At 44.3% G+C, this 20267-nt stretch overlaps 1 protein-coding gene across 2 annotated transcripts in view; it reads left to right on the top strand.

Annotated features, from left to right (window-relative positions):
• The window catches only part of NF2 (NF2, moesin-ezrin-radixin like (MERLIN) tumor suppressor), a 65416-nt gene that overhangs the window by 19613 nt on the left and 25536 nt on the right, over positions 1-20267 (top strand). For both annotated transcript variants that reach the window (XM_006213525.4, XM_015247348.3), the window contains exons 2-8: positions 1079-1204; positions 3178-3300; positions 5322-5405; positions 12657-12725; positions 13570-13652; positions 15306-15381; positions 17946-18080. In XM_006213525.4, the coding sequence (XP_006213587.1) occupies positions 1079-1204; positions 3178-3300; positions 5322-5405; positions 12657-12725; positions 13570-13652; positions 15306-15381; positions 17946-18080 (696 nt within the window). The remainder of the gene's footprint in view (positions 1-1078; positions 1205-3177; positions 3301-5321; positions 5406-12656; positions 12726-13569; positions 13653-15305; positions 15382-17945; positions 18081-20267) is intronic.

Here is a 20267-nt window from a genome sequence, read left to right as displayed (position 1 = left end):
GGCGGGCAGACGCTTCTGCAGTTGGGTGGTACTGCTCGTCTGGAGACCTTGTATTTGAATCCCAAGATTATTCCACTACCACCACGGTCTCTGTGGTGCGTCTTGTGTTCACCCCTGTAGCCAGTGTACGCTTGATGTCCACCTGATACTTGGGGACCACTGGGGTCGGGGCACGTGGCGGCTATGGGGTAGTATTGGGAACATCCTGGCTGATTTAACTTCAAAGCCACAAGGTGGCAACGTTTACTAAGCTGCTGGGTGTTTCCTTTCCCTGTTAAGATGATGAACCTGCTTTTCCAGCCACAAGATTGAAGAGCTGAGAAAAGGGTTTAGCAGCCTTTGCTTCAGGTCCTTTTGAAAGTGAGGCTGTAGGATTAGCGCACAACACTGTACAGTGTCTGTCCCCTGAGTGTTCACACAGGAGTCTGAAATTGCTCTGTGTGACTGTGGGTGAGATGCCTCCCCTGTGATCCCGGTCAGACATGATTATATACGTACATATTATATACATGGTTATGTATGATTGGACGGATTGGTCCCTAATGTTTTTTTTTTCTCTATGATTTGTGACTTTGGTTACAACTTCCTCCCCTATATTACTTTAAAAAAAATCTGGTAAAACTAGTCTTTAAATTTTAAACAGCTAGCATTTTATCAAAGGGCAGAGTCATGATTAAAAAGAAAATCAACAACAGAATCTCAAGGAAATTAATGTCCCTAGAAGCTAACCCTGGGTTAACTGGAGAGGCTCGGCTCTCGTAAATGCGGAAGCTATTTACCAGCTTTCCTAAATTAGCAGCTTTGGGGATATTAAGATCTGTAAGGAACTGTCCAAGGGAGGTATTGTGTATGCTTTGCCGTGATTAAGCCATTAAGCTCTAATTGGTATTTTCCCACTCACGGTTTTGTGCAGGAGGCTTTACAATTATTTAGGAATTCTGTGCTCATCAGCCACCTTCGTGGCTGTCAGCCCCACGTTTTGGAACCTGAGAGTAGGGGGTGCACAGAAAGGTTTTCGTGAGAGCGGATTATGACTTGACCTCACGCTGTCCTTCCCCATTGGTTTGTTACATTGCAGATGAAGTGGAAGGGGAAGGACCTCTTTGACTTGGTGTGCCGGACCCTGGGGCTTCGGGAAACCTGGTTCTTTGGACTGCAGTACACGATCAAGGACACTGTGGCCTGGCTCAAGATGGACAAGAAGGTGGGACTGGACCCTAATGAAATCAGTGGGGCTGGCGTGGTCTCTGGTTTTTCCCTGAGTGCTTCTCTGGCTTGTTGCTCATCATGGGGCTTTGTGGATGCACAGTGGAGATGGGACAAGTCACTTGGAACACGGGTCTGGAGGTGCCCAGCCTCTCTGCTCCCTGCAGACTCCCCTGGGCCCTCTGGGCCAGCAGCACCCAGGACTGACCCGCTGCCATCCCTGTCTCCTTCACTCGTTGTCACTGGGCTGACTGCATCAGCCTTTATGCTGTTCAATTGACTGGGCCACGAGTCAGCCTTTGTGAATAAAAATTACTATTGTATTGCCTTTTTTCTTTTTTTAAATAATTTACGTCTTTGAAAGATTTTTCTTGGGGCTCATGCTCTTTAGTGAATTTTTTAGAGTCTTTCTGAGAAACACCATGGCCCAACCTAATTTACTCATTAACATGATCTAAAGAATAAAGAGTGCCCTGGTCCCTGCGGGAAAGGCAGGGTGTCTGTTTTGTTCTCACGGTTTTCTGGGGCTTCTGAGCCTTGGTGGACAAGTCTGGACTCCCAGCAGTTCTAATGTGGTTTAGAAAGGATGTTGCCTCGGGGAACTGTGCACACAAAGACACTCCCCTGCTTACCTGCCTACCTAGCCGTGAAGACGCTGGGATCAGGGCCATTTTTTTGGTCAGTAACTCCTAACAGACTCCTGAATCTCAGAGTAAGTGTCTAATTCTTACCCCACATTACCTCCTACAATTGCCTACCTGATTTTATTATCTACTACTTGGCATGGTAACAGTGAATGCCCCCCGTCTTTTACCAATTTGACTCTACACTCAAGTGTTCACATTGTGTTTACATATATACACAGTCATCTGAATCTTCACGTTGAGATCCATTCTGGTTATAAATTTCACACGGTAATTCCCAACGATCATAAATGTCCAAGTGCCTCTGTGTGCCAGTGTCAGCAAGAGTGTCCTCAGTCAGGTTTATTTTGAATCTCTTGGGTGCTGTGACCTGGAATTTGAGCAGGAGCCTGGACAGTTATCTACCAAAGGCAGCAAAACCTTCTGTGTCTATTTTTTGAAACAGACTTTTATTTTGCGTGCTGGTCTGGTCGGTCTGTGGCCACAAAAACCTTCTGTGTCTTTTTATGATTCTCAGCAAAGTGAAGTTTACACCGTACCTGAGCGTTGGCCAAATGGATATTAGATTGGGGGCATCAGGAGCTGTGGAGCCTGCTGCTCAAAGGAAATAAATTATGACACATGTTAATGGATCCTTGTAGCCTGTCACATGGCATGTTTATGTCCTGAGATGAAATTCATTCTGGAGAGCAGATGGTTCAAGCTTTCCAGTGGGTGGATGAAATTGTTAGAAGATTAAAGGCAGTGTGGTTTACTGGCTGTGCTCAAGTATTTTGTGGGGCATTTCTAGAGGTTCCTTGAAACAAAAGGTTGCCACGATGGACACGTTTCATGTCTGTTGCTTGGTTAATATTTAAATGATTTCACAAAGATTTAGTTCATCCTCTCTAAGCTCCATTCCAACATGGACCTATATGTTGGAGGGAGGCAGCAAGACAAAGGAATAAAGGAAGATGCCACTACTTGAGAAAATTAAAAAACCTTCAGCCTGCCGTAAAGTACAGTGCCCAAGACCTTTGAGCCGTAAATTTCTCGTTTTTAGCTATCTCTGTGGTCTTGAAAACATTTGCACCTCAATAATCTGAGCTCCACTCACCACTTGGGGATATTGATTAATTTGGTTCAGAAACACCATGTGAAGTGAACATTGCCTCTTGTTAGAGATGGCTTTGTGAATGCCTCAAACTGTAGAATCACAACCTTTGGGAAATGTGCTGAATTTAGAAGGGAGAAAAATACTGAGACACTCCCTGCAGAAGGTTCTTTGATGGTGGCCTGGGAGGGACAGGTGCCAACCCAGCTAATTTCCTTCTTTGTGGTTCTACAGGTGCTGGATCATGACGTTTCCAAGGACGAGCCGGTCACCTTTCTCTTCCTGGCCAAATTTTATCCCGAGAATGCCGAGGAGGAGCTGGTTCAGGAGATCACACAGCATTTATTCTTCTTGCAGGTACACCTTTCCACGCTGCTCCCCCCACCCCCTATCCTGAGAGCGCTCTCCCAGGCATGGCGGCAGGGGCAGCCCTCGGTGTCACCACCAAGGCCTCCACCTTGTGAAAATGTTCTCCCTCTGGAAAGCCAGCCCCTTTGGTTCTGTCCTGGAAAGCAGTCTTCAGAACAGGACTGTACTTGAGTGAGGAGAACTGGTGTCAGATGAAATTGCAGAAGTGTGATGGCACCAGGATGGATACAAGTAGCTCTCTAACTAGAAACCTCTTTGAAGACGAATCCTGTTTTCTCCCCGCTAACTTGAAAGCACTCAGTAGTTGCACAGGAAGTCTAAGAAGAGAGTCTTACAAAGAGTAGCTCTTCCAAAAGTTCAGAATCTGCTCTCATTAATCAAGGCAGGACTTCAGAACTCCACTGACACTTGGTAAATACCACACATGGTACTTCAAATGACACACTTCGTGCTACTTTGTCTGTAATTGTCTTATTTTCCACTTACTTCCTCGTTAGTTTGTAAACCCCTTTAAGGCAAGGCTCATTGAGTGTACAGGGGCATCCCACCGAATTGAAGAAATTAGGAGCTCCGTAATTAAAGGTTCAAAAACAGCCAGTGGACCGTCCGGGGGTTCAGCCAGGGGCATTGGTGTGATGATGAGTTTTGCTGGTGTTCCTACTGCTTGGTCAGAGTGCTTCCCTGGTTTCATGGTTACTTTATGGTGTTCGGGGCGGGGACGGCTGGTATGTCTGCCATCAGTAACGGAAAGAGACCACAGCTGGGGCGTTAATTACATGATTTCCCAAAAGTAGGTATATAGGCTGTCACCTAGTCCTCCTATAATTAGTTGGAGCCTGAGATTATTGCATTCAGTAAATATTAAGTTAAATGTAATAACCCCCCATAATTTCTCAAAAAGTATGTATATTTTTTTAAAAAGTGTGTGTATATATTTTTGCAAACTATTTTTGTAAGAGAAATTATATTTATATGATATATCTCCCCTCTCCAAAATTTTCATGTCAAAAGCAAGCTCTTTCAGTTTTTCTGGAGTGTGGCTTAAAAAAAACCCAAAGGGTTAGAAAGGATTGCACTGCTTTGAATGAAACCACATAATGACCACCTAGGCCCCAGAATGTCCTGGAGTTACAGAGCTGGCTTTCTTGTAAGTGCTTGGAAGAAGGGCCCGTTCCCCATTTAACTTTGGCTTAATTTTTCCCTCCTACTGAAATGTTGGAGCGCTGTCATGGCTGAGCGAGGCAAAATTGACTACCTTTATGAATCTGGTGACTGTTGAGGTCTGTGAAGAGGGAGCTAGCTTTCCCGGTGCGTTTATGTCAGCGTGCCCCCACTTCAGGAGGCTCTCTTGCCTCTGTGTCTGGAATGTCACCCACTGCACCATTCTCAGAAATTAAATGCAATGAGATATGTTAATTCAACATTACAGCTTAAGAATTATATTTCCCAGACCTCACGTGGACTTAAAGGTTTAATCGATCAAACTTTATTGCTTCCTTTTTTCCTTAGAGCAGGCATATCGAAAGTGATGGTTTTTTTCCTGCAGTCATAACTCAGTGGCCTCACTGACTTGTGTCTTGTGTTAAGACTTAAAAGCAGACTCCATCTCCTCCAGTGCTGCGTGTGCTCAGCAGGGGCCGAGGCTGCAGTCACCGCCAGAGCTGCTCCTGACGGCTCCTGAGTTCACAGCTCGCTGCTGTCACAGCCCAGGTGTCAGGCTGTGTCGTAACCACAAAGATTGTTTTTCCCCTTCAGCATTTGATCACGAACTGAAGAGATAAGGGTTGGTTTTTTTTTTTTTAAGTGCATAGCCATCTTACCAGTAATTTCTCAGGGACTGAACTCCCAACCTGTCAGCAGCAATTAAATAAACTGTCCCCTTTGTCAGGAAATCATTACGGGGCTGGGTTGGCGGGCCTCGGGGAACACCCCACAGCCGTCTGCTGTGACCACCCACACGGCTGCCTTCCACGCACACAGTGCCATGTCTCCCTTGTTGCCCCTTTCAGGTAAAGAAGCAGATTTTAGATGAAAAGATCTACTGCCCTCCTGAGGCTTCCGTGCTCCTGGCTTCATACGCTGTCCAGGCCAAGGTAGGCGCTGGGGGGGAAATGCATTCTTCCTGGGCACAGATGCACAGCACAGGATCACTCCAGTCATCGATTTCTTTGGATTTTCTAGGTTCCAGATGCTATGGGACTTGTGGACTTGGGGGGCCATTCTCACTGCCCTACTTCTGTATAATCTTGTGAGATAGAGTGTGTGTACAGAAAAGCACTGTCTGATGGATTTCCTGTGTAATCCCATTATGCACATGTGGTTAAGTACATTCACTGGACCAACCTCTTTTTATTAACCAGGAGAAATGAGTTTATTGTTTCCAGTTTGGGCCAAACCTGGCCTTTAGGTCAGAAAGTCCCAGGTCTTCATTGCAAACTCATCTTCTGAGGACTAGCGGCCTGTGTGTTGGGACCACACTGCACCCTGGAGAAGGTCCTGCATTGTACCCCCTGATGGCCGTGCTGGCTGTGCTTACGGTCGGGCACTGCAGGTCCTCGGGCCCACCGAGCCCAGCTGAGCTGTCCAGAGGCCTGCGAGTCTTTAACAGGGAGACCACCGCAGACTGGGGCTGGTGGGAGAAGGAGGTTCTGTGTTCTTGTCCTCTCTGTTTTTATAAGACCAACTACAGGGTCTGCCCAGGGCACTTTGCAATCACATGCCACTTTTTTTTTTTAACATCTCTTTTTTAATTGAAGTATAGTTGATTTATAATGTTGTATTAGTTTCTGGTGTACAGCATAGTGATTCAGTTATACATACATTATATATACTTTTTCATAACAGTATATATAAGATTACTACAAACCATTGAATGTAGTTCCCTGTGCTACATAGTGGGACCTTGTTTTTTAATCTGTTCTGTACATAGTAGTTTGTATCTGCCAATTCCAAACTCCCAATGTATCCCGCCCTTCCCTCTTTACCCTCCGGCAACCATAAGTTTGTTTTCTGTGACTGTAATACATTCCACTTTCTCTTGGCCCCTCTGTTGACTGCCTGTCACTACAGCATAAGAAGATACCCTCAGAATTGGGACACCTTGATTACTTTTATGATTTTTCATAGTCTTTTCCATTATTATTTTCCTTTTTAGTTAGTGGAGTCCTTAAAGCCGTTTTCCAGTAATGTTACAGAGATGAATAAGCCCCTCTTAACTTCTTAGCCCCCTTTTTGGAGTAGCTTAATATAATTTCAGGTCAAAGCCAGGAAGTAACTGGCCTATTATTTGGAGGAAAAGGGGTCTATACCTGCTCTGTCAGATTAACAGAAGCACCAGGGCTATTTGAAGACTTGTCTAATATTTGCTGAGTACTCATGGGCCTGAGGGGAGCTTGTGGACTCTGTCACCAATACAGACGCCAAAGCCAGCATCTGCCCTCAGCGATTTGCCCAAGGTCATTCGGGCAACCTTGGGTAAAGCTAAGGGCAGAATTCACGGCTTTGGCATTTTGTGCCTCCCCTCTTCCACTGCCCTGACAAATGAGTCATTGAGAAAACAGAAAATGGGCCTTGATTCAACTAAAACATATGCTTCCTTTTATGCTTTGATTAAGAATTATTAATAACAGGAAAAAATGTGTCCTTTCAATCAGTATCGCCCTGACAGTGATGAAGTAGTCGTTGTCACTTTCATTAAATCTGAGCACTTCCTGGCCCAGAACTGAGTTCCTCTCTGGCACGCTTTCTCCCCAGCTGAGAGGAGGCCCGGGCTCTCACGGATACTGCCTCTCTCTGAAGGGCTTTCGTCTCAGAGGCTACATCTTTGCATAAATTTGGGGCCACAAATTCAAAGGCCACCTGTGGGAAAAAATAACTTTTCAGGGAACCAGCAGATGTTTGCTTAAGCAGATTTCACTGTAGGAAAACCCGACTAATTTGGACCCTACTAATTTAGAGATGAAAGTGATTCACAGACAGCATATGTGGTTCATATGGAAGAGGGTGTTCTAACTGTTTTTCCCAGTGTAAATTGTCAGGATTGTACAAATAAAGGTAATCCATGGCTTCAAATCTGCAGTTGAGAAACTAAGGATTATTATAACACGCTTCAGGCTTCTAGGACTACTAGTTAATGTTAATAGGGTGTCTCTGATTACAATGTTAATCAGGTCTTACGCACCTGTAGTGTTTTACAGTTTCACAAAGTGTGATAACATGAATACTTCTTGTGAGACTCAGTGTAGTCTTCCATGAGCCAAGGAATTTAAGGCTCAGAGAGGATTAATAATTTGTCTAAGGTCACAATACTTTATGTTAATTCTTTTTTTTTCTTTAGAACATTTATTTTTGTACAATTTATTTAATTTATTTATTTTGGGGGAGGTAATTAGGTCCCCCGATGTTAGTTCTTTTTTTAAATGGAATTTGTAGCCTACTTCTTGATGGGTATTAGGATTGCCGAAACTTTGCTCTTACCTTCAGCATCCAGCCTGTGAGGGAGGGCTCTGGGTAGCACGCCCTGCCTTTCACATCAGTTCAAACTTTTCAGTACATCACACTGTTTCCTTCCATTGTATTCCATTTGTTTTCTTCTACAACCTTTCTGAAACAGAAAGGAACAGTAAAAGTGTGCTGGGAAAAGCAAATTGAGCTCATTAACACATGGGATGTAATCATGCACAAATGTATTCATTACAGTATTTCAGCTATTCCAATGATACAGACACAGTTCAGTCCAAAGCATCAAGAAACAATTACCTTCAAAGCATAAATACAAATATTAATCACATGGTTCAGTTAACAAGAACCGTCTTTCTTGGTTGGAGTTTAAGTCATATTTGAGTCAAAAATATGGGCTGGTTTTGTTGTTGTTTTTGGCTCAGTTACATGATACACTAAACCATCTTGCAATGTTTTAAGCCACCTGTTGGATTTCACGTTGACAATTTGGTGTTTGAAATGTGTTCTTATTAAAAATTACTTAGGGAGAGAATGGCATGAAATTCCCCAGCCCCGCAGAGCTGGACGACAGATTTCTAGTGTTCAGAGAGAGAAAAGGCTGGTGGGAGAGGAGGCTCTTTGATGCTAATTAGGGACTGAGTGCAAAAGGCAAATAGGAAGTTGGGTATATGTAAGTGTAGGTCGAGTGGTGAGGGTTGAGGCTGGAGAGGTCTGCAGTGGGCTAGATCATGAAGGGTCTTAACTTTATCCTGTGAGTGATACAGAGCCAACAGAGGGTTTATATTTGAGACAGATCCCTTTGGTGGCTGCGTGAAGGACAGATTGGAGTAAGACCAGTTTGAAAACAGAAGACCCATCTCACAATCAAGAAAATCAAGAAAAAGAAGACTTAAAGCAACAATAAACATTTCAAGCCCACAAGATTGACAAGGATTAATAAATCGAATTGAAGCCCATTCCTTTGCAGGGAGAAACTGTGAATTGGCATAAGCTCCACAGAGCAATGGGTGTGGAAGGGGCCAGTTGGTGAGGAGACCCCCTCCCCAGAGCCCAGGAAACCCCACTCCTAGGCGGCCACTCCCCAGGAACTCCTGCACAGCATGCCCTTTTCACAAAAAACTGTCAGAACAGAGTTCTTAAACTGCTCAGCTTTTTAAAATATTAAACATATTTCATAGAAAGGAGGGACCATGGATTATTTAAGTATCTCTTTGTTGATAGATATTTAGGTTTGTTTTTCTTTCTTTTATTTTTCTATTTAGATGCATGGAGGGCTCATCCTTGAGTGTGCCTGTTTGGGCACGTGGGAACAACATTTCTCTGTGCCAGATACCAAAAATGGCATAAATGGGTGGAAGGATAGGAACATTTAAATTATGCCAAGTGAAAGAAGCGGACGCAGGAGGCTGCATATTGCATGCTTCCATTCGTATGAAATATCCAGACTGGGCAACTTCATAGAGACGGAAGGTGGATGGAGCAGTTGCCAGGGGACAGGAGGAGGAGGAAGTTAGGAGTTGCTGCTATGGGATGAGGGGTTTCTTTTGGGGGTGATGGACATATCCTGGAATTAGATAGTGGTGATGGCTGTACAGCATTCTGAATGTCCTAAAACCTGCTGAATTGGATGCTTAAAATTGTGAATTTGGTGTGTAAATTTTATCTCAAAAAAAAAATCTACATGGATATGGCCAAACTGCTCTCCAAAAGTGTCCCAATTGAACTTCTACCAACAGTGGTGAGAATATCTCTTTTTTCCAAATCCTCCTCAACAGTGGATGTTATCAGCCTTTTAAATTTTTCCTAATCTGACAGAAAAATAGATTTTTAAAAGAGTTTTCATTTCCTTGATTACCCCTGGGGCTGAGCATCTTTTCCGTAGATTTATTGGCCATTTGTATTTCTTTCCTCTGTGAATCAAGTGTTCATGACTTGCCCGCTTTTCCACTGTATTATTTTTTTCTAATTGATTTGTAGGAGCACCGTGTATTTTGGATATTAATTTATTTTGGATCGTTTATCTTTTTTTTATATGTCAGACTTGTCAATCTTTTTTATGTCTGAGTGACTTTTGGAATGACTTCACCTTTATTTTACACATGTTCTTCTATATGTTGTTCTGGTATTTTTATGGATTTTCATTTATAGGTTTAAGTCTTTAATCTGTCTGGAATTTGGCAATGTGTGTGGTAGGGATCTAACTCTTTATTCTGTATATATATTGATCAGGTCTTTATGTCTTGTGAAATCCCTGTTCAGAGCATTTGGTCTAATTTTTCATACATATAAGCAGAGGAAAGTGTTTAATATCTGGAAGAAGCCTCTGTTTAACCTCAGAATTGACTCCAAGAGTCCTTTAAATGTGAACTCCCTTCTCGAATTTAGATTTAATTGGTTTATATCCAGAGTGGATCCAGATTTTGTGGGGCCTGAAGTTTATATAACGTAGGGGATTCTTTTTAATGCAAGAATACCAAATTATGAATGTAAGATTAGGTACAGGCCCCTGCAGGGGGCAGAGACTTGAGACCCAGACTTCATTAGCTCTCTGGCCAATTTGCTCCTGGTATGTTATCCGACTGCTTCTGAACATGAAACGGGGAGGAACGGCCATCTCCAGCCATGGAGGGGTGTGACCGCCTTCTATATTCACCAGCTGCCGCAATCGAGGATTTTCTTCTATTTTTTAGAGAGACATTTAAGAGCAGACACAGACCTCAAGGTGGCTTTTATGTTATAAGTGGAGTCAGTTCAGTGGAGAAGTTCCTTCAGCAGGGCCCTTGCTGCCTCTACCCTGCTCAGATGTAACATTTGATCAGTGGAGTAGCTGGGAGCACAGTATGATAATTTGGATCATTAATCTTGCGAGCATTTGGAAGCTGAATTTACAGCTGTACCTTTGCATATCTGCTTACTTGTACATTAGAGTTTGTGGAGGGGTTTGCAAATGTAACCAACAGGGCTTTCTTTACCATCCTCCGCCTTCACAAATCCGAGAGGCAAAGAGTAACCAGTGTCACTATAAATAACGCAGAGGACGACAATAATAACCTGACTCATGATGAGCCGGGCACCACGCAGAATGCTTACTGGACTGTTTTCATCCTCGTCACCCCTGGGAGGCAGGCACCGTTCTGACCTGTGCGTTCCAGATGAGGAAGCTGAGGTTAACAGAGAGGTTGCCTCACTCCAGAGCATCCCTTTACAATCCTCTAAGGCCAGTGCTCTCATTTGACAAATTAGAGAACAGACCTGGAGAGGTGATGTGGCCTGAATTTTTATTTATCTTTTGCCATCAGGCTGTATTGAGTGCTGTGTGTTAATCATATTTTTAAAAATTTTAATGGGTATTTCATTTAATCCCCACAACAGTCCTGTAAGAGAAATACTGTTACTACCCCCATTTTACAGATGAGAAAACTGAGACAGAAATTTCCAGGGTCACAGCTAAGAAATGAAAGGGCTGAGATTGAACCGTAAGCAGCCTGTCTCCTGTCCCCCTCCACCCCAGACCACTCTGTGGTCTCCCCAGAGTGTGCTTTTCAAGCTCATACAGTTCCTGACTTAATATACTCCCAGGCTTTTAAAAGATCCAGAGAAACCAGTTTCCTTCAAGTTTTTTCAATGAAGAAATGCATTGACAGGATTACCAAAACTTAGAAAAAAATTTAAGTATTTGAGTTTGACATACTAATTTTTTAAAATGAAAAAACAATGTAATACAATTCTGCTATTCACAAGATAATTATAAGATCCGTGAGAAATACTATTTCTTGGGGCTTTTATAGCAGTGTGGTATGGGAATAAGGCATGATTTAAAGTTGATGCCGAAGATCTCTATCCAATCCCATGAGTGTCTGTTGGAAAAAAACATCAAAAATCTAACTTGAGGTTCTCTGGGAATGAGAAGGTGGGCCACACTGTCCTGACCCGATCTGGTGGGATGCAGAGCCGACAGCCTTGTGCCTGACCTTTCTTTTGTTTTTCCAACGTTGGTGGTGAAAAGCATAAATGTTTACAGTAATTTTCTGTCCTAAAATATTGAGCTTTGTTTTGGGCCAAAAGAAAAGCCACTGAATGCTGATTGACAAGAGACAGGCTTTGATTTTATATTCTATACCTCTTATGGTTAACTTATTTTTAAAAATTCCTTCTTTTTTTTTTTTTTATTTCCTGGTCAGACTTAAGTTATCTAGGAAACAAAGGGATATCTTTTTTTCTGAGGTCAGAAAATAAATTTCCAAGTTATTGTTGCCAATGAGTGCATTAAAATGCAAGGCCCGACTCTGGCCCTCCTAGTGATCTGCTCTGGAGCCTCAGGAAGATCAGTTAGCCTTTGACTCGTCTCTTTGTCGGTACAATAGGAACAACAGTGTTGACATAAGATTTTTTCCGAAGCGTTTTTCAGAGCTTTGAATGAAAGGTATTAAAAATATTGCCAGCATTATCCCCAGCTCCCACCTAGCAGTTGGCTCCCTTTAGTGGCCTCTTAGAAGCAAGTGCAGGGAGAAATCGTATCACGTGCTGCTAGTCACAACTCCCAGTTGTGTTTTGTTGTCTCTTTTCAAAAGCTAACATCACGGTAGTGACTGCTTCCTTCCCGAGTCGGAAAACTCAGCCACATTTCTCTGCACATGTATTAGCACATCACCCATCCATCCCTTAGGGGATTCTGGGCCTCTGTTCGTAGATATAATCAGCTTTGTGTTTTCATTCAAGGATAACAAACTAGCAAGGTTGAAACCCTGACTTGTCATTGTTATGGGAGTTGAGTTGCTCCTGGGAGCTGGGAGGGACAGAGGCTGAGTCGACCCCATCCAGGTTCAGAAATGGCAGGTGGGCCTGAGACTCAACCCCTTGCTCTCCCTTTCCTCTCCTTCCAGTACGGCGACTACGACCCCTCTGTGCACAAGCGGGGATTTTTGGCCCAAGAGGAATTGCTTCCAAAAAGGGTAAGAAATCAAAGTCCCTGTTTGGTAAGACTAGCCGAAGGACTGAGAGGAATGTTGGGCGGACATGGCAAGAAAATTTCTGTAGATGTTTTGTCATCAATCTTGAGTAAAGATCTCTGTCAAGAATATTAAAAAGCAAAGGTTCGTGGGGTTCGTTTGGGGTTGCCAGGACAGCCCTGGCCTGCGGATGGTCGTTTCTTTAAAGGTGGGTGAATGTCAGTGATTCCCGGGAGGGGCAGGGAGCAGCTGGAATTCAGCCCGGGAAGGCGAGCTGTTTGCAGCCGCACAGAGGAGGCAGTCACGGGGCCGGCAGACGGGATGCAGCTGGGGGTGGGTGTTGTGGCTTTTCATCCTTGGTGTTGTTCGTCTTCATTAGCCATGGAAGCGGGCCCTCCCTCCTTTTCGCAGTTTCTGATTTTATAGCTGCACTCACCTGTCATGTGTGATGAAGGCCTGCCCCTCAGCTCCCCTGACTCCACCTGCTCCTTTGATGGCTTCTGTAGAGGCAGAGGCAGCAACACCTGAAGCGTGGCCCTCCCGCAGCCCAGGATTAGTGAGCTCTGCCCCTGACCAAGGTCCCCCCTCTGGAGGCTAAGGCAAGAGGGGCCGCTGGCAGGCGAGGGGCACACCTCAGCCTGAGTAATGGTGTGACTTTCCGAGTTGTGGCTCAAACCAAACGGTGCCCATTTACACGCCCACCTCTGCGTGTGACCGGCTCCCCGTGTGTGGCTTTTTACAAACAGTTTTGCTGTTTGGTAAAAATGATGCATAATTATAAAAATGGCAAACAATACCAAAACTCTCTTTGTGCGTGGGTTTTTTATTTTGCTCTCTTTTTTGGTAGGTAATAAATCTGTATCAGATGACTCCAGAAATGTGGGAGGAGAGAATCACAGCCTGGTACGCGGAGCACCGGGGCCGAGCCAGGTGAGGCTGCTTCACTGCTGGTCTGCATGTCCTCAGGGGCCGGGCTTTCTTTTTTTCTTTTTTAAGGAACTCCCAAACTAGGACATGCTTGTTGAACAAAACGTGGTACCAAAGTGTGTAAAAGAAAAAGGCAGAGCTGGCAGCAGTGCTGGTCTTCAGGGCCTTGTGTGTCCTTTTTCCAGTGCGTCGGGCGTGGGGACTTACTGCCTATTGGGATGTCCAGACCTTCTGTGGCCAGTGCTAATTTAGGTTCATTTCAGGACTTCCGTTGTCTGGGTAGCCCACAGCTTTTGCGGCCGTCCCGCTGCTGACGGTATTTGCAGTAGCTGTAGATCTTTCAGTTTCACACAGTGTTCTGCAGTGTGCAGCCTTGTGTCCCTGTATAATTGCATGAGTAGTTTTGAGGATGGATTCTCTACAAAAGTTGCTGAGTCAAAGGATGTGAGCATCTTGGGGCTTGACAGATGCTGCTAAATTAGCCTTTACATTTTTTCTCTTCTTCAAATCAACTTCCTATCTTATGCTTTTTTTTTAAAACTTTTTTTTAAAAAAGTATACCAAAAAGTGGACAAATCTTAAATATCCCAGTTGGTGGATTATCACAAAGTAAGGCCAGCAGGTGACACCAGGTGGCAAGAAAGCACCCCCGCATCACTCCTCCTCCTTCCTCCCCAAAGGGGACCACTCTCCTGACTTCAACTCCGTGGATTAGTGTTGCCTGTTTTAAACATTCTGTACATGCAGTCAGATAGTTTCTCTTTTTTGTGTGTACCTCATTTCTTTCATTCAGCATCATATCATGAGAGTTGGGTCAATGGTTTCTAGCGGTCGTTCTTTCATTTTCATTGCCATGTAGAATTCCACTGTATTAATAAATTACACATTATTTATGCATTCCACAATTAATGGACATTTAGGTTGTCTACCGGTTTTGGCTTTTACAAATAACGTCACACAGTTTTCCAAAGCAATTGTGGAAATTTACATCAGCAACCTGTGTGATTTCGATTCATTTGAGACCATTTTGAGATCGGAGAGAGAGAAGGCGGCAAGGTTGTGAGGAGACTTGGGTTAAAATATTTCAATACTGTACCTGTTTGGGAGTTTTTTGCAAGTCATTGTTACTTCAAGGGCTTCCTTTGAGTCTGACTCATAACTTGGAAGTAGGTGACCTGGCTTGGGTTTTACAGCCCTGATAGCTCTTGGCCCTAACCTCTAACAACAGCCAAAGAAATAAAATCTGGAAGGTAGCTTGAGGAGAGAGATGTGTCATTACCAAAACCCTCTGGGTGAAGAAAGTCCGCGATGAGACAAAGCAACAGCTTAAATAAAATTTGAACATCCATATCCATTTGAGGGAGCAGATATACCATGTGCTTGTCTTGAATTACTGGAGACGGGTGTCACTATTTACCAAGGGCAAAGCGTGAAATTGAAGCCAAGAGATGCTGTAATGAATTTGTTCTCTTGTTTTCACGAGGATGGGAAATTCTGCTTGACCTCGGCGTAGTTAATAGACTCAGGGCTGGGAAGAGCTTGGCGGGTACCTGCCTGGCTCGAGGTTTCCAGCAGTTCCAAAGCTCAGCTTGGCATGCGCCCGCCCTCCAATTTTGTCCCTTAGCCCAGTGACAGTGTCTTTCATTCTCCTCACAGGGACGAAGCTGAGATGGAGTATTTGAAGATTGCTCAGGACCTGGAGATGTACGGTGTGAACTACTTTACAATCCGGGTGTGTGGAAGCCCCTCCAAGTTCCCTGTGTGTAGATGGAGACTGAATCGGGGGCAGATGGCTAAAATGGGTCCTTCCCCACCCCAGGGTGGTGGACGCTTTAACAGTTCAGTGGTGAACAAGGGAAGAGGAAGGGAGAGGGTCTTAGAGCCTCATTTTCTATTTCTGGACTTTAATTAGATTCTAGGTAATTAAGTGTCAGTTGCGCCTGGGGGGACCTGGTCCCGCGCTCAGCAGAAGCCTGCCTGAATGCTCTGGTGTAACATTTGATTATTTCTGGCTCTGTGAGATCTCGGCCCACAGGGAACACCTGTAAACACTTTCTTTACCCCAGGGCACAAGGAGAGTGAAGCTGCTTTTATAGATGACTGATTTGTTTGGGTGGGACTCTCACTGGCATGCTAATTGGTTTTTTACTCAGACCATTAATAGTCCGCTGTCCTCCGGGACCCCACTGCTTCTGCACCAGAGAAGCGTTTGTTCTCAGCCCCTGTCTAGCCTTCCGAGCATCTTTCTCCCCAGGTTCTGCTGCTGGACACAGCTCCTTCCAAAGGAATTCATGTGATTTGCTGAAGTATTTCATTGCTGATTCCAAACTGTAGTTAAGTAGACATTAAAACAACCATCCACAGTGGTCCATTTTTATTCTCATAGTTAAAGTTTGCTTTCTTCTGGGGGATGTGTATGCATATTGTACTAAGTTTAGGTAAATTGAAGCACATTTTAAATATCCTAAGGGTAGCTTTCTACTTTATTTTTCTAAATATGTATATGTGTAACTTTTAATGGATTACTTTGCATAAAATAAATCCTACTAATAAATTATGTCATTTTGTATAATATGCAAATGCCTAAAAGATTTCCCACAATAATGCAGAAGGTTTTCCAAAGTTTCGTTAATTTGTATTTGCTAATTGTTTGGTCAGACTAATGTGACACATTCCTGTGGTTTTGTCAATATAAACCCCACCACCTACATTCTAGAAAACTAGTGTTTTATGATCCTTAAAAAACAGCTTCTTACTAGGGAATACTTCTAGCAGTTAGACTAAATTATACTGTTTTGTGTGTGTGTGTGTTACATAGTAGATAAGGCTAATGGATATTTTAGTGTCTTTTGTTAAAGTTCTTGAAATTTCACCATCAGCTAAGGAAGGTCTGTGCTTAAAACAATTTAAAAGGGGCTGCTTGAGTCCCTACCTCTCTGTGTTTATTTGTGAGGAGCGTTGCAGTCAGAATGATAGGAGGCAGAGGGTGGAATCCTGTTTTAAAAAAAAAAAATTGGAACTAGAAACGTAATGAAGTGTCTTGTTTTCCAAAGCGTCCTGTAGATGTTTAAAGCACAGAGCCTCACTAGTGTTAAGACAGTGGTTTTAAGAGCTTTGCAGATGAGCCGGGGACCCTGCCTCATGGTTTGGTGATTGAGCCTGGCTTCAGGGCGTTAAGTGGAGTAAGAAGAGTTACCTGTGGGAGCCTGCTTCGCCATCGTCTGAGACCTGCTACTTCTCATCATGGTCCAGCCCCTTCTCAGTCTGCAGGCCTGCTTTCCTGCTCTTGAGTCTCAGTTCCATTTCCTTGTTGTCAGCAAGGGGTCAGGGCTTTAGGTCCTTGCGCAGGGAGTGTCCCTCCACCACCACGCGAGGGCCAGACCGCAGCACGGATGAACGGGCCCACAGCCCAGGGAGGCAGCCTCCGGGTCCACACTGGTCAGTGACATGGGGGCCCAGGGTGCTTGCCCTCTAGTTCCTCTGGGCGCTGACTGGACTTCTGTCAGAGGCAGAGCATGCGTACAGTCAATCCATTAAAATTTTAAACAGCTTTATTGAGGTGCAATTTACATATAATTCTTTTTTTAAATTGAAGTATAGTTGATTTGCAGTGTATTAATTTCAGGTGTACAGCAAAGTGATTCAGTTTTTCATATATATATAGGCATACACACATATCTATTCTTTTTCAGATTCTTTTCCATTATAGGTTATACGGAATTCATTTTTATATTTTTTTCTAACATTTTATTACAAAAGTTTCAAACATACAGGAAAGTTGAAAGAATTTTACAGCAAGTACCTATATATACACCCACTGTCTGGATTCTACAGTTAACACTTTACTTGCTTTATCACACTGAATCTGCATTAACATAAAATAAGGCCACCTGATCCCAGCACTTAGAATTTTCTTTCTGGTAGTGCGGCAACCTTTCTTTTTAACACAGGAGATATTTAATCCTACAGGTTTTTATTCTACATCTGTGATAAGCTGGTGACATAATTAGCAGTAACAACACTGCTATTACCCCTATGTTAGCCATTGAGCCAGTGACTGAAGCCCCCGGTGGTCCCTCCCTAGGACACATGAATCACAAGAATGGCATCATTTTGCCTCTGCCTGCCCTGATTCAGGCAGCTGGAGGCCCCCTGGGTTCTAAGACAGCTGTGACTTCTGATGGTACCTGTCGAAACTTGTCACATGTAACAGTGTGAACAGGTTCTTTGGGGAATTGAATAAAATCTCAAGCCTCAGCTGGAGCTAACGGTGGCTGTTCTCTGTCAAATCCACAGAATAAAAAGGGCACGGAACTGCTGCTTGGAGTGGATGCTTTGGGGCTTCACATCTACGACCCTGAGAACAGGCTGACCCCCAAGATCTCCTTCCCGTGGAACGAAATCCGAAACATCTCCTACAGCGACAAGGAGGTAGGACTCGTCTGCTCTGCAGCTGCCCTGCTGGCCCAGCAGCCCCTTCCCATCTCCTCCTTCCGAAGCATCCCAAGCCAGACTGCTGGTCCTTATCAGTAAAGTCCTTTCGTTCCCAGGCTTCGGGTTCTTTGGTGGTTGATTTTTATATTATCTTCAGAATGTGCTGGTATCCTGTTTTCAAATAGCACCACTGAAGCCCCCTGCTGACTAACAAGAGGCTGGGAAGCTCATCTTGTCAGGACTAAACCCCAAAGAACAGTAAACAAACCAGCAAGTAACCCTTTCTTACTACTCAGCTTTCTACTTCTGGTGAGAATTCTCTTTGTATTTTAAGTGGGGTTTATATTAAATCCCCTCTGTGACCAGTGCTTGATTCAAGTGATGGGGTATATACAGATATACCTCCATACGTGTGTATATGATTGTGTGTCTGTGTACATAATATATACATTTAATATATAATATATACATACCAGCAGTGATATAAATGAGGATATCAGGCTCACTTGTTTTCAAGAATTAAAGAATAATTAAGTTGGAAAAACTTAGACAAACACTCTTAAGTTAGGATTCAAACATTTCTAGACAGAATGGTGACTTTTCCCAAACGCTGTAATCTGTTCATTTATTCATTCATTCATTGTTCATTTTAAAGGAATGATTGAGCATCTGCTTTGTGTTAGGTTTTGTGGGGGAAACAAAGATGTAGAGATCCCAGCCTTAGCCCTCAAGGAAGTTATAGAAAAGTCACGACTTGACTGCTGTGATAACGTAACTGTGGTGAGAGGGGCCAGTGATGAGGACGGTGATGATGCGGTGCTTTTCCGCCCCGACTCTGATTCAGCCCCGGCAGGAACACTGGTCAGCTCTGTGTCACTGAGTCATGTTGGGAAACAGGGATGCAGAGGGGCCAGGTGACCTGTGTTGGGTGAGGGGAATAGTAGGGGCCGGGCTCCAGGCCCCCTGAAGGAAGCCGCATCCCCTGCGTTTCCAGGAGGCACAGAGGACAAGCCCTGAGACGCAGGGCACCGGGTGGAGGAATGCAGGCCTGGGCAGCGCCGGGCGATGTGCTGGTGGCCACACAGCCAGGCCCAGGTGTGGAGTGAGTAACAGGGACAGCTCACGTCGCCTGCAGGGCCCCCACCCCGAGCACACTTCCTGTTTTCTCTTTCCTCATAGCAACTCGAGGAGGGGAACATCAGGCCCCCGGTTGCCAATACGTGGTTGAGATCTACTCAGCCACGCTTGGTGAGACAGATTGAGCTTGATTCAAAACATTCTGGCTTTTAGATTTTTGTAAGTAGCCCAGGAGATGAGCGTTTAGGTACTGCATTTTTAAAGCACTTAAATTGAAAGCTCCATATGACTTAAAGCAGGAGGTGTGCCACAGTATGTGGTTTTTCATCTCTGATTTCACAAAGTCCATTGACTGCACATCCACCAATTTGTGCGCTGAAGGTTCCCAAAACACTCATCCCTCACAGAACCCAAGGATAGAAGTCTCCCCTTCAGAGGGCCCCGGCTGACTCGACTGAGCGATGAGAAGTAGTCGTGGTCCTGATGCTCGACAGCCGTGCTCTCAGAGCAGAATGCCTGTTTATTTTCAGTGATCCATTGATTGTGTGTGCCTGGCGTGGCACAGAGCCCGTGGCTTCCCCACTACTTGAGGTTTCCCACTGGCAGCTCTGGGGTTTGATAGCAAGGCCAAAAGTAAGCTCATGAAATTCATAAACAGCAGCCTACCCACGAGCAGTACTGCTTCTGAGTGAGCTCCCCTGAAAGCTAAGTAAAGGATTGATTTCTGTCCTCGTGTGCTAACCCCTTGTTGGACAAGGTAGCATGTGAAAAAATACCCAAGGGTATATCTTCCCAAGTGTATTTATGTGCTTAGCTGGTCTTTGTTGAAAGTGGATATTCATGGTTTTAGCACATCGGTGAAATCTGGATCTGCATGGTCCCTCAGGAATGAGCAAGAGCGCAGGTGTCCTTTGTTCTTTATCAGCATCCCTGCCTGGCACTCAGGCCCTGGGGTCTCCTCTTAGGCTACCACCCTGCCCTTGTCATTCACCTTTCTCTCCCCTTTGATTTCAAAGACTGTGTTTTCCTTTTCTACTACAGTCCATTCTTCGTCACACTTTACTGTATTCCTTCTGTTAGCGACTTTCATCGAACCACCCCATGTTT

Source organism: Vicugna pacos, chromosome 32 (genome assembly GCF_048564905.1).
Source record: "Vicugna pacos chromosome 32, VicPac4, whole genome shotgun sequence".
Taxonomy (NCBI): domain Eukaryota; kingdom Metazoa; phylum Chordata; class Mammalia; order Artiodactyla; family Camelidae; genus Vicugna; species Vicugna pacos.
Note: the sequence above shows the minus strand (reverse complement) of the source record. Positions and strands in the feature narration are given on the sequence as shown.